This window comes from Centruroides vittatus, unplaced genomic scaffold (genome assembly GCF_030686945.1).
Source record: "Centruroides vittatus isolate TY-2023 unplaced genomic scaffold, ASM3068694v2 contig_1276, whole genome shotgun sequence".
In the NCBI taxonomy this organism is placed as follows: Eukaryota; Metazoa; Arthropoda; class Arachnida; order Scorpiones; family Buthidae; genus Centruroides; species Centruroides vittatus.
This window is the reverse complement of record NW_027120815.1, coordinates 325292-337347: the sequence shown is the minus strand read 5'-3', so window position 1 is coordinate 337347 and position 12056 is coordinate 325292. Positions and strand designations below refer to the sequence as shown.

General features: G+C 30.8%; 2 protein-coding genes across 2 annotated transcripts in view; one reads left to right on the top strand and one right to left on the bottom strand.

Moving 5' to 3' along the window:
• SCCRO (defective in cullin neddylation 1 domain containing SCCRO) overlaps window positions 1–10223 on the bottom strand; it is a 29135-nt gene extending 18912 nt beyond the window's left edge. Inside the window, exons 1-2 of the mRNA XM_067287140.1 lie at window positions 10148–10223; window positions 9853–10066 (exon numbers count right to left, since the gene is read on the bottom strand). Coding sequence (XP_067143241.1) covers window positions 9853–10066; window positions 10148–10150 — 217 coding nt within the window. The 5' untranslated portion in view covers window positions 10151–10223. The remainder of the gene's footprint in view (window positions 1–9852; window positions 10067–10147) is intronic.
• Window positions 10224–10240: 17 nt separating this feature from the next.
• Window positions 10241–11785, top strand: LOC136989015 (uncharacterized). The gene has a single exon (XM_067287032.1). It carries the CDS (start codon window positions 10417–10419, stop codon window positions 11623–11625), a length of 1209 nt encoding a protein of 402 aa, XP_067143133.1. The 5' UTR covers window positions 10241–10416; the 3' UTR covers window positions 11626–11785.
• Window positions 11786–12056: the final 271 nt, after the last annotated feature.

The following is a 12056-nucleotide window of genomic DNA, read 5'->3' as shown; positions in this document are numbered from 1 at the left end:
GCATGAGATTAACATCAAAGTTAGAATTTTATCAACCAACAGAGCAAACTGAATTTAGAGATTTAGCACCTGAAACCATATACAATTAGTTAATTTATTAATAGAAAAAAAAAATGAATAAATTTTAACAGCTGCCATATATAGCTTTTATTGAAAAGGCATTGATAGTATAAAAATGCCATACTTGAGGCCGGAAACACACAGACAGGTATATTTTGTGTGAAACATTTTGTATTGTAATACAGGAGTTGAAATAACAGTGAACACGTGGTCTCTGCATAAAAAAATTTTTGGCACCAACAAGCAAAAACTCATCTCTACAAGCCACAGTCCACAATGAAATATTTTGGCACAGAAAACAATACATGGGAATGAATGAGAGCAAACATACCAACTGTAAAACAATAGCATGGTCTGATTTCTTGATTATCCTCCATTTCCTATTGAAACACACGAACTTGCCCATGACTGTCAAGCACTTGTATGGGGCCTGGAAACCTTTTTTAAACAAATGAAAAACTTAGGATGTTTCTTTATTAATAAACTGCATTCTTAAAGATTTAACTTCAACTTTGTTAGTAAAAGTAACAATTTACAAAGGCAATAACCACTGTAGGTCCCCAAGTTTTCTCTGGCTCCTGGGAAAAATCCCCAGCTTCTCTTTTTTGACAGCCTTGCCTCTGACTTCCATGCAATAAAAATCTGTATGTGTGCGCTAATGCAGAACTCTAATCTAAATTTTATGTGCACAAATATTTGTCTGTTTTGTCTGGCTCTAATCCTCTTCAAAATCAAAACACAGAGACAATACATAAATACAGTGGTACCTCTACTTCGAATAACCTAGAGTTTGATCACTAAATTTGAGAGAAAATAAACCTAGAGTTTAAATGATGATTCTACATTTTGAACTGTGCATGCAGTGAAAAAATGTGCTCACTACATGAATGCCATCTATTCTGTACCCAAGTTGTCTGTCACTCTTGCTGCAAAAGCATCTCTTGCATTATGTTCATGTGTTTTCAGTGCTTTTTTTGGTGTGTTTGGTTTCCAAAACACCATGGCATCCATGAAGTATGTAAGCAATGAAGTCTAGAGGAAAGTTATAGTATTGATAATTAAGGTAAAAAAAGAACTTATTGCAAAGCATGAAAGCAGTACACAAGTGACAGATCCAATGACCATGTTTAAGACGTTGAAGTCAACAGTGTGCACCATTTTTAAGAACATGGAAGTAATAAAAGCAGCAAATGGGGCTAAAGATGTGACAAAGTTGACCTCTGGGTGATTGTATGTTATTGAGAAGATAGCAAAATGCCTCCCAGTGTGGATAAATATGAAGCAATTAGATGCTGATATCATCTCAAAGATTATTATTTATGAGAAAGCCAAGCAATCAGCATAGTGACCTTAACAAGTTAACTGCCATCTGATCAGCGCCGGATCCAATAGGTGCGAGGCCCGATTGAATTTTTTTTTGCGAGGCCCCTCAAACTTTAAATAACAAAATTAATTAACTGTTAATTTACATATTGAAATATGTTGTTTTATTTTTAATAATAATATACCTAGATATTTATTTTTGTAACATGTACTATTTTTAAATATATAAATTTTGACGTGATGCGGGGCCCCTTCAAGCGCGGGGCCTGATTGGCACCAATCGCTCCAATTGCCTAAAATCTGGCCCTGCATCTGATGCGCCGGCGGTCGTATTAATTAGGGCCATACAGAGCCATCCGACTGCCCTACGTCGCTATAACCAATGTAGTTTCACTACGACCGCCGGCCATCAAACCACTTCATGAGGCCATTATGATGGCCGGCGGTTGGAGCCAACTTTATAGATGTGTGCGAAAGGCCACCACTAGGATGTAAAACAACGTCTTACAAAGCCATGATAATTTAACCTTGAGTGAAACTACATTGGTTATAGCGATGTCGGGCAGTCAGATGGCTCTGTACGGACCTAATTAATATGACCGCCAGTGTGTCAGATGACAGTTAACGTGTTAAGAAATGGGACATCACCACTTCTCACTAAGGTACAGTATATTAAATACAATCATCATTTTATTATACAGTATTTATGTTTTTTATTTCTTGTTCGGACATTTAATTGCGCTTTTACTTTAAAATACATTCAAACCTATCTATAATGGAACATCATGGGATTGAGCAATTGAGTTCACATTATATATAGGTTACATACTACAGGTATTCCTTGATTCAGTAATTCTCAAAGTGGGGGTCGCTGAAAAATTGATGCCAGATCAATTTTTTTTCAAATATTTTATAAATTTACTATGGATTCATGTTTAGAAATAATAGAAATAAAAAATATATAAAACAATTTTTACTTAAATAAATTGCACATATAAATAATAAAAACAATGTAAATATTTAAATACAGTCAAACCTGTTTTTATGCGGTGGATAGGGACCGCATTAAAAAAAATCTCACGAAACTTCACGAATGGCTGTAAATAATAGTTTTCGCGACACAATTAAAAAAATATTTTTTTTAATGCGGTCAACAGGGACCGCATAAAAAAAGTCTCACATAGAAAATAACTCAAAACCGTACGAAATAGAATTTATTAACAACAGATGTCAGCACTTGACTGCATCGTCTGGTCTATCGTCTGTTTTACATATTTTTGTCCAGGTGGTGTTTTGTTGACTTAAAAAGTAAATTATTTCATTTTTTGCATATTCATGCAATAATATTACTATAATAAGTGCATTTATGCTATAATAAGTTTATTTAGCTATAATAAGTCAACGTGAGACATGACGAATCGCACAAGACTAGTCGCCAACTATACCGCACAAATAAAAAATCGCACAAATTAAAAATTCGCATTAAAAAAAATTGCACAAATAAAAATCGCACATAAAAAGAGTGCATAAAAACAGGTTTGACTGTACAAGCCTAAATATAATATTCATAAATTTGTGCGCTATTGAGGAATCTCCAAGTGCCACTCTCTGCCTAAACTATGATAGAACAGCGTTGTCATTTGGAATGGTGTTTGCTAGCAGCGTTGCGTCTGTAGGCAAGTCAAGTTAGAAATACAGTAGAGCATCGATTATCTGAAAACCGATCAACCAAAAGCGTTTCAGTCGGCAAATTCTAATTTCCGCTGGTGCTGTGGTGCTGCAATATTTGGCTATGTCTTCGAATACTCCGATATTATTTTAGTTGGTATGTGTTTTTAGCTGGCAGCACTGGAACAACCATGAGACGGTACTTAACCCCCTCCCTCTGGGATGTTTTCCTACACATAGTCATTCTTTGGGGGTCTTTTGAAATTCTTAAGTGCAAAAGGGAGGTTGCGGACCAAAAAGTTTGAGAAACACTGCCTTGATTAACATGATTAATTCCTCAATGCGTATATCAAAATCACATTAACCAAATATAGTGGATACCTTGGTACTCGATCAAACAATCACCACCCACTAGAACAAAGTTTCAGTTAATAACAAATATTTTTATTTTAACTTTAATTTTGTCATCCGTGAAAAAGTTTTCTATGATAAAAATGAAGTAACTAATTTAAAAATAAAATGAAACCTTAGAGCTGTCTACCTCCAGTGTTTTTTCCCCCCTACTTGATATTGATTGTGTTCCACACACATTTTAAACTGTGTCATGTGAATGAAACGTTTCAACAATTCATCTCCGAGACACGATAAGATTTGTTGCAAGTCCACAAGTTGTTACTCATTGATTTTTAACAAAAAAGGAAATGTATATTTTTATATTTTTTGTAAAATGAACATTAATAATACTTATGGTACGTCCTGAAAAAATTATATTTAAAATGTTTCTAATTTTATCAAATTAAACAACTGATATAATTCTGGCTATAAAAAGATAATTAGTCATGTTTGTCCTGGATTTTAGTATGTCATATTTTCATTAATAAATAATATATAATCATCATTTTAGTATAATTAATTAATTGAATCCTTTTGTGAATTTGAATCCTTAAGAAACGTAAAAAACAAATCATGTAACAAATGAAGAACGAGATTTTAACAAATTCAGCTACCAAATCAGCAATAATATTTTTTAGTTTAATATTTAAAAATTAAGAAGTATTTAAACGTAAGAAAAAACAATTATAATGAAATCCATTAAAGAACTAAGACTGAATACCTGTAAATGAATTAGTACATGAAAGAAAGTAGACGATAAAAAAAAAAAAGTCGAATAAAAATAAATTTAAATGAATATAGAAACATTTTCTTTAAGAAAGAAATTGATTTCAAAAAATTAAGCTAATGAATGTGGACAGAAATATTTAGAAACATGGAATTATAAAAAACAATTTGAATTTTTGTTTAGGATAACCTTTAAAAAGAATTTTAAAATCTCATCACAAATAAATCTCAAAGTAAATCAATTATTATTTTAATTTAATCCTCACAACATTCACTAGACACTAAATATATATTAAAGAATATTAACAATTCCATCTGACTTCTTTAACGCTAAAAACGGATCAATTTTAAATTACAGGTTACAAAGTAATCAAAAATGATCATTAAGTGAATTTTAGTATAATGTCAAGGACAGAACTTTATATATATATATAAGCACTGGTAAGAAAATTGCTCTATATAAATATGAAATAAATTGTTTAAACTAAACATTAAATTTCATTTAAATTTACATAACAACATACTCAATTTGCATAATAAAATGTTATGGTATATAATTTATCAAAATCGCGATTAAATAAAATTGATTATTAATATTTATATATAATGTTATATGTAGAATAATTCAACTAAAAAAGAAAAAAAAAAAGTGTCTATAATTAAAATATAAATTTATTTCAGATTGATAAACATCCAAAGAAACAATACCGAAATATATTATTCAAAATTATATATAATAATTTAAGAAAAACTTATGTATATAAATTGCTAATTTTAATAGACATACAACTGCATTTTTTTTTCCTTTTGTACTAATGAATTCATTTGAAATTCATTATTCATTTAAAACTAATCAATATTATTACTATTATTAACAAAGTTTAGAGAAAAATTACACTTTCAGCACTTTTTATATAAGTTGAGAACCATACAATAGAATGAATCATCATAAAACTAAGAAATAAAATCATTATAATCCTTGATTTACTCATTTTTTTTCTCTGTAATATGCAAAAACTATATATAGTAAACTATTCTTTTCAAGAGTAAAAATTTTAAATTACTTTTAAGTTATATATGAGATGCTTAAATCTGAATATCAGTACTGAAAAATCTTAAAAAATTAAACTTTAAAATCTTTCACACACTTTGATATTCACTTTATTATATTTTTACTAATTTTATGTCTAAGCACACACAACATTGTTCTTTCATTTATATAGCATTCAAAGGGTGAATAGTCTAAATGCTAATGATCAATGTTTTATTTTCTTCAAAAATCACAGATAAGTAGAAATTTTTGAGTCTTCATTATTATTACAGATTATAGACAGTGTCGTCGTGTGTTTGAATAATAATAATAATAATAAATTTATCAAATCTGGAAACTGTAAGCCAAAGAAATAATTAAGCAATATCAAGGTTTTTTGGGCTATTTTATATAAAAAATTAAATTCCCAGCATAAAGTTAGGCAGAATTTTTTTATATTTGCATTTTTTATTAGAAAACACCAATCAGTTTTTCACAGTATAAACTTTGATATTAAGATTACTAAAGAAATGATAAAAAAAAACTTTAATTATAAACATCTGGTGTATAAAAAGTATCTCTGGCTCTCTGTAGCTTCAATAAATAAGCAGAATGGCACCAAAATTCATATACATGCTATTCAAGGCATGGGGAAAGAATTGTGTAAAAAATATGCCATGTAAATCAATTTCCTAGCAGTGAAATGTGCTTTAATTGTCAGGTTATTCATGTTAATTGATGCAATGCTGCATCTTCTTTATGTGAATTTAGAAGATTAAAAAACATTTGTCGAGGACCTTTATTAACATGCGGAATTAGACGAATGATTGAGATGATGTTTGAGGAGATTGGATCCTTTCAAGTTAAGGGTGGAAGAGAAAGGAAGCCTCTCATATCTCAAATAACAGTAGTAGTTGGGGTCACGGCCCCATCTGTGAATGATGCAGCTGGATGTTCCATATTTCACTTAAAGTGATCTACAATTACCCTTACAAAATTATTCCATCACTTGTTTCAAGATAGTCCTGAAAAAAGAATGCGACTCATTAATGTTTTTAGCCAGAATGGAAGTGAATGTCACCTTCCCGTGAAACATTTTAGAGAGATGAAGCCAATTTTTATCTAAATGGGACAGTAAACTGTCTCAACATTCAAAACTAACAAATATGGGCTTCAGAAATCTGATACGTTACCCACCAAATTTCTCTACACTTGCTAAAAATTGCTGTCTGGTTTGGTTTCACATCACGTTTCATCCTTAGACCTTTTCAGGAGAGATACAGTAATGGAATGGATTGTTAGACCTACTGGATCTCCACATGCTATATAGCTCTGTAATTCTGCTTCTGTCTTTTTTATGCTCCTCCACATGGTGTTTTAATGTTGTACAGCAACAGCATATTCTGGAAATAAATTTTTTACACAATCCTTCTCCCCATGCCTTGAATAGTATATGTACAAATTTTGGTGCCCTTCTGCTCATTCACTGAAGCTAAAAAGCACTCTAAATTATAACTCCCAAATTTTACAGTAAATAACAACACACCTTTTGTACTTTTTTCAGGACAATTTAATAAAATGAAAAAATGTTTTCAGCCACTTTTTTAGGGCTTGCCTCAGGTTTATTACACAAATCAAAAAATGTACTGTCCTTTCCAAAATGGAACATTCAAATACAAATTACATTAAGTTTTTTACATAATTATGTAAAAAAAAAATTGATGTCCTGAACTTTCCTAGAGATACTTTAATTGAAATTACCTAGTATATTAAATAATAAAGAATCTATCACTATAAAATGGAATCAAAGTTTTTCAATCCAGAATATTTTTTTTTATTTAATAGTGAAAACAGTTTTTTAAACTTTGATTTTATTCATACAGTATTACAAGTACTCTTCTTGGAATAAAACTTTTCAACAGAACTTACTATTAAATAATCAATATATTTCATTGGATAAGCAATAATAATAGAGTTTATCACATAAATTCATAAATTCAAATAAAAATATTTCACATGATAAACTCTATTAAACTTTAGAATACGATTTAGACTTTATATGATAAGGAATGAATAAAAATGTGTGTGTGTGTGTGTGTGTGTCTGTATATATATATTTTATCAATTGAAGTTTTCAAGGGAGAAAAAAATATGTTTTCTGTCATGCTAACATCATAGATTATATCAATGTACACAAATATATCAATCCATTATAAAAATATGAATCTGATTTTATTCGAGAGAGTATTTTATAAAAAAAAACACATTGTTAGAAATTTAGAAGCTTCATATTATTCTGAAATATATTCAACTACGAGCATCAAAATCAAAATACTGCATACATTTAAATTTTAATTTTAGTCATTATCTTGAGCAAATCTAAATATTATAATCCAGGTAGTACAAATTTATTATTTTATACAAATTAAAGCACATAAATTTGTACTAATAAAAGTAGAAAGTAGTAAGTGACTTACTCCTTCCATCTATTTTCATTTGTTTTAGTAGTTCTGTGTCCTAGATCCACTATAGTTGTGTAATTTATACTGAAAATTTTATAAAAATCAGTAATCTTTTGAGCTTATTCTCAATATTTCATTACAGCAAGTTCCCTATCTGGCTTGTTTATTTTCACTGTTGTTGTTCTGTTTTTGTACTGTAATATTTTAATATGAAATGTACAGTACCATTACAACATTTTCATTACGAACTGCATATTCTGAACACACACATTATAACTTATTTGTTACATTACTGCTCTTAAACATGTCCATTAATGATTTCATTAAGTTTGTCACTAAGTTAAGTGGATTTTGTAATATTTAATAACATGCTAACATCATGGAGTGACACAAAATACATTGGTTTTCTGCAGTTTTTTTAAAGTCACTTTGGGGAAATTGATATGGATTATTGAAATCAACCAGAAATGAGTTAAAAGTTTTCCATAAAAATTAAAGGAAAAACTTCAAAATTTCAACATCTGAACTGTTTTAGGAACGAATTGGGTTTGGATAGCAAAACATGGCTATAATTCTATAATAATTGTTTAATTGATCATAAAAAATATCTTAAAGATCAGGAAATAATGAATACTTCATACGTAAAATCAATCTATTGATTAAAAACCTGCATATAAATAATCAAAAAAGACTTGGACTATTTCAAAGACTGATTAATTTATATATAGCACTACACTATATAATCTAAACTTTAATATAGTTTGCAAATTATTTACCTTATCTTTAGTAAGTCAAATCTAATATGACATATATAAACAATTATCTTTCTTCCGTTATCAGTTATACAACTGTTTATCATTAAATCAAATATATTTGACGAAAATATGACTCAAATAATAAAATTTCTACAATATAAATCTGACATTATTCGAGAATGAACTGCAATATAGCATTATCAGAATAAATACATATTTATTAGCCAATTACATATAAATATACTTAACTCTGTTAAATGAAAGTAAATTTTTCATTAATTTAAATGAAGAAAGTCATATTTGTTTAAAAAATAATTGTAAAATCTGGAGTATTTATCCTTTTCTTTGCATTACATAGATATTCGCAATAATTCTAAAAGTAATTTCTAACATATTTCTTGTAACTTGAAGTGACTTCTTAATAATTTTTCAGTAATTATTTGGGAATAACATTTATTTATGACAAGAAATAACTAAATAAATAAAGTATTATTATTATTATTATGCATTTGTGTCTTTCTTCCACACTAAAAGATCAGATTTTAATACAATGAATCAACTAATGCAATAAGTTTTTCTATGTAATCTACAGACTGAATATAATTGCATAATTTTACTATTTTTTTTTTTTAACTTAAATACATTTTAGAAAATTTAAAAAATAAATCTTCATTCACAACAAGCAACGACACTCCCGACGACATAAAAATTAAAACCCGCAATTGCCATCGCGATTCATTAAATATACTATTATAATAAAGCACTATTAGTCTATTATATTCGAACAAACTCAATAAAACCAAATAATAACTAAATCATTAATATTACAAAAGGAAAATTTCCGAATAAAACTGAATTTTCATAAAATAAAAATTTTAACACAAATTTTCCAATAAAAATTACAAAAAAAAAAGTTGGAACGCCTACAGAAAAAAAAAGAAGCTTACAGCTATTAACACCTGGAACATTTATTGATTAAGTAAAATAATGCAAATATTTAAAGTCCTCCTTTCTTTTACTAAAGTTTATAACACGAATAATATTTATTTAACCGAAAATATTTACAGCACGCCAGTAATTTCGAAATCTTCACCAAAAATACACCTTTGATATAAGACAATTTCAATACATTAAAAGCTAATTCACAAAGAAAAGAAATAAAACATTAAAATTAATAATAATAATAATAATGATTATAGCGAGTGTAATGTATAAAGCGTAATTAATCAATGTAAATTTCGAGGTATTGTGACGTATTGTGTGTAATACACATAAACACAATACATCTCACAATACGTGTTGTATTCGCGTAAAACACGTCGTTAAACGAATGAAATTAGAGAATTTGAGTTAAATAACCGCAATAATTGTCGATTAGGTGCGAATTTATAGATAATTGTCGAGGTATTAGGCGATGACTTGCATTCATTCTCACCTCTGTACTTGATGTAGAGTTGCTCTAGTCTTTTCTTATCCACCGACGCTTTATGTTCTTTAAAATAATATTCTGGATTCTGAAAATAATTATCAGAAGCAACGTCTAACTTCCAGTCGTGTTTGGTAAGACAGTAAATTGCAGTCTTCTCTCCAGTTCGAGTGAAAGTGACGAATTGTTTCACTTTCTCCTTCTGCGATGACTTTAACTTGTGCTAAAGGCGTAAAGAAACGCGTTAAATGTGTCGGAGTTTCTTTAATTATCTTTAAGTAAAAACGCAGCAAGCCACACTTACCATAATTCTTCGTCAACACCGATATTACCCTAAACCCCAAACGGCACGGGTTGGAGATTATCGGGCGCGCTTCGAGATTACGGGCATGCGCGTTAGTGGGATGCAACGTAAACAGCTGTTTGTGAGAAGAAAATCGTCGATTTCGTAAGAATTAATGCACGAAACGTGATGGTTTTTTTATGGAAGAATATCGTTTTGTGGTCGTATTTCGTCGTGCCGTCGGTAGAAAATTAAATGGGATCGGTTAGGATTACGTAAGAAGTTTCGTCATGTTGGTGAAGACGTCCAGGACCATCGCTTTGTGTTCGATGGCGAATTTCATCAATGCCGCCGATAGGATTATTATGCCAATTGCTATTATTCCTATGACTGACGATTATAAATGGAATCTACACTGGCAGGGTTGGATATTGAGCGCGTTTGCTTTCGGATACATCACCAGCCAGATCATCGGTGCCAGTGCCGCTTCCAAGTTCGGTGGAAAAGCCGTGATGACCAGTGCCGTGTTTCTGTGGTCCGTGTCTACTGTTATAACTCCCCTTGTCGGTTCTTCCTTGCCTCTTCTCATAACTTGCAGAGTCGTTCTTGGTCTGGGCGAAGGTTTGGGCCTCCCCACCATATTTCACATATTTGCCCACACGGTGCCGGTGGAAGAGAGATCGAGGGCTTTTGGTTATCTGGTGGCTTCGGGAACCATAGGACAGACAATATCCGCTCTCGTCTGCCCTCATCTGCCGTGGCCGTGGATGTTTTATTCCTTCGGATCCATGGGTATCGCCTGGGTGTTTCTGTGGATGATAGTGTACTCGGAAGTACCCGATTCCGAAGAGCAAGAACTTCCGCTCGTATATCCTAAAGTTGTTAACGTAAACGTGAGGTGGACGGAATTCATCAATCATTGGCCTCTGTGGGCTATTTACATCGCTCATTTTGCCATGAATTGGTCTAACTACATCATAATGCAATGGTTGCCTACTTACTTGGCTCGTAATCTCGGTGCCGATAAAGAAGCGATCAGTCTGACGGCCATGCCGTACGTCATTAATTCGCTGTGTGGCGTGGTGGCCGGCCACTTTGCAGATTCCTTAATAGTCAGAAAGTGGACTGTACTATCAGTTAGAAGACTGATGACTAGCATTGGCCTAATAGGTCCAGCAATTTCTCTGTTATGTTTTTGCACTGTTAACAGTCTAATGGCTGCTGTTATTTTTGTATCGATATCGATGGGCCTGTGTGCTTGTAATGCAGCCGGACATCTCAGTAATCATGCGGACGTAGCACCGAATCACGCAGGGATTACTTTTGCAGTTTCAAATACCCTAGCAACTATTCCCGGTATATTGTGTGGCCCACTGACTGCCGAATTAGTTACTCAATCACACGGGAGGTGGTTTCCGGTATTCGTACTTGCTGCGGGTGTGAATTTTGCAGGTGCCGTTATTTATGTCAGTCAGAGTTCAGCAAGCCAAGCTCTGTAAATCAAATTGAAATATCTATTTTTAAACCGATATGTATAATACAAGTTGCCACTAAGACCATTGACGATAAAGTAAATATATTATGTATTCATAAGATGTCAAGATAAAAAAAAATATTTACTATAAAGTTTCTGTAAATAAATAGTAAAAAAATCTTGAATAGCTTTAATTATGTAATTATTTAATGTTTCAATGTCAAAGAAATGTTGGCATTGTCATAACAAGGAAGGAAAAGTAATATATTTACAACTTGTTATATGTTCTAAGAATTTAAGTAGGAAAAAAAATTCCTATCAGAATAAAGTTAAAAACTTAATTAAACTAACATTTAAAGTAAAAAAAAAAACATATTTATTATTTAGAAAATATAATAGTTTATTATTTGAATGAATTATTTTTCCCATATAATTTGAATAGCATATAGTTTTAAC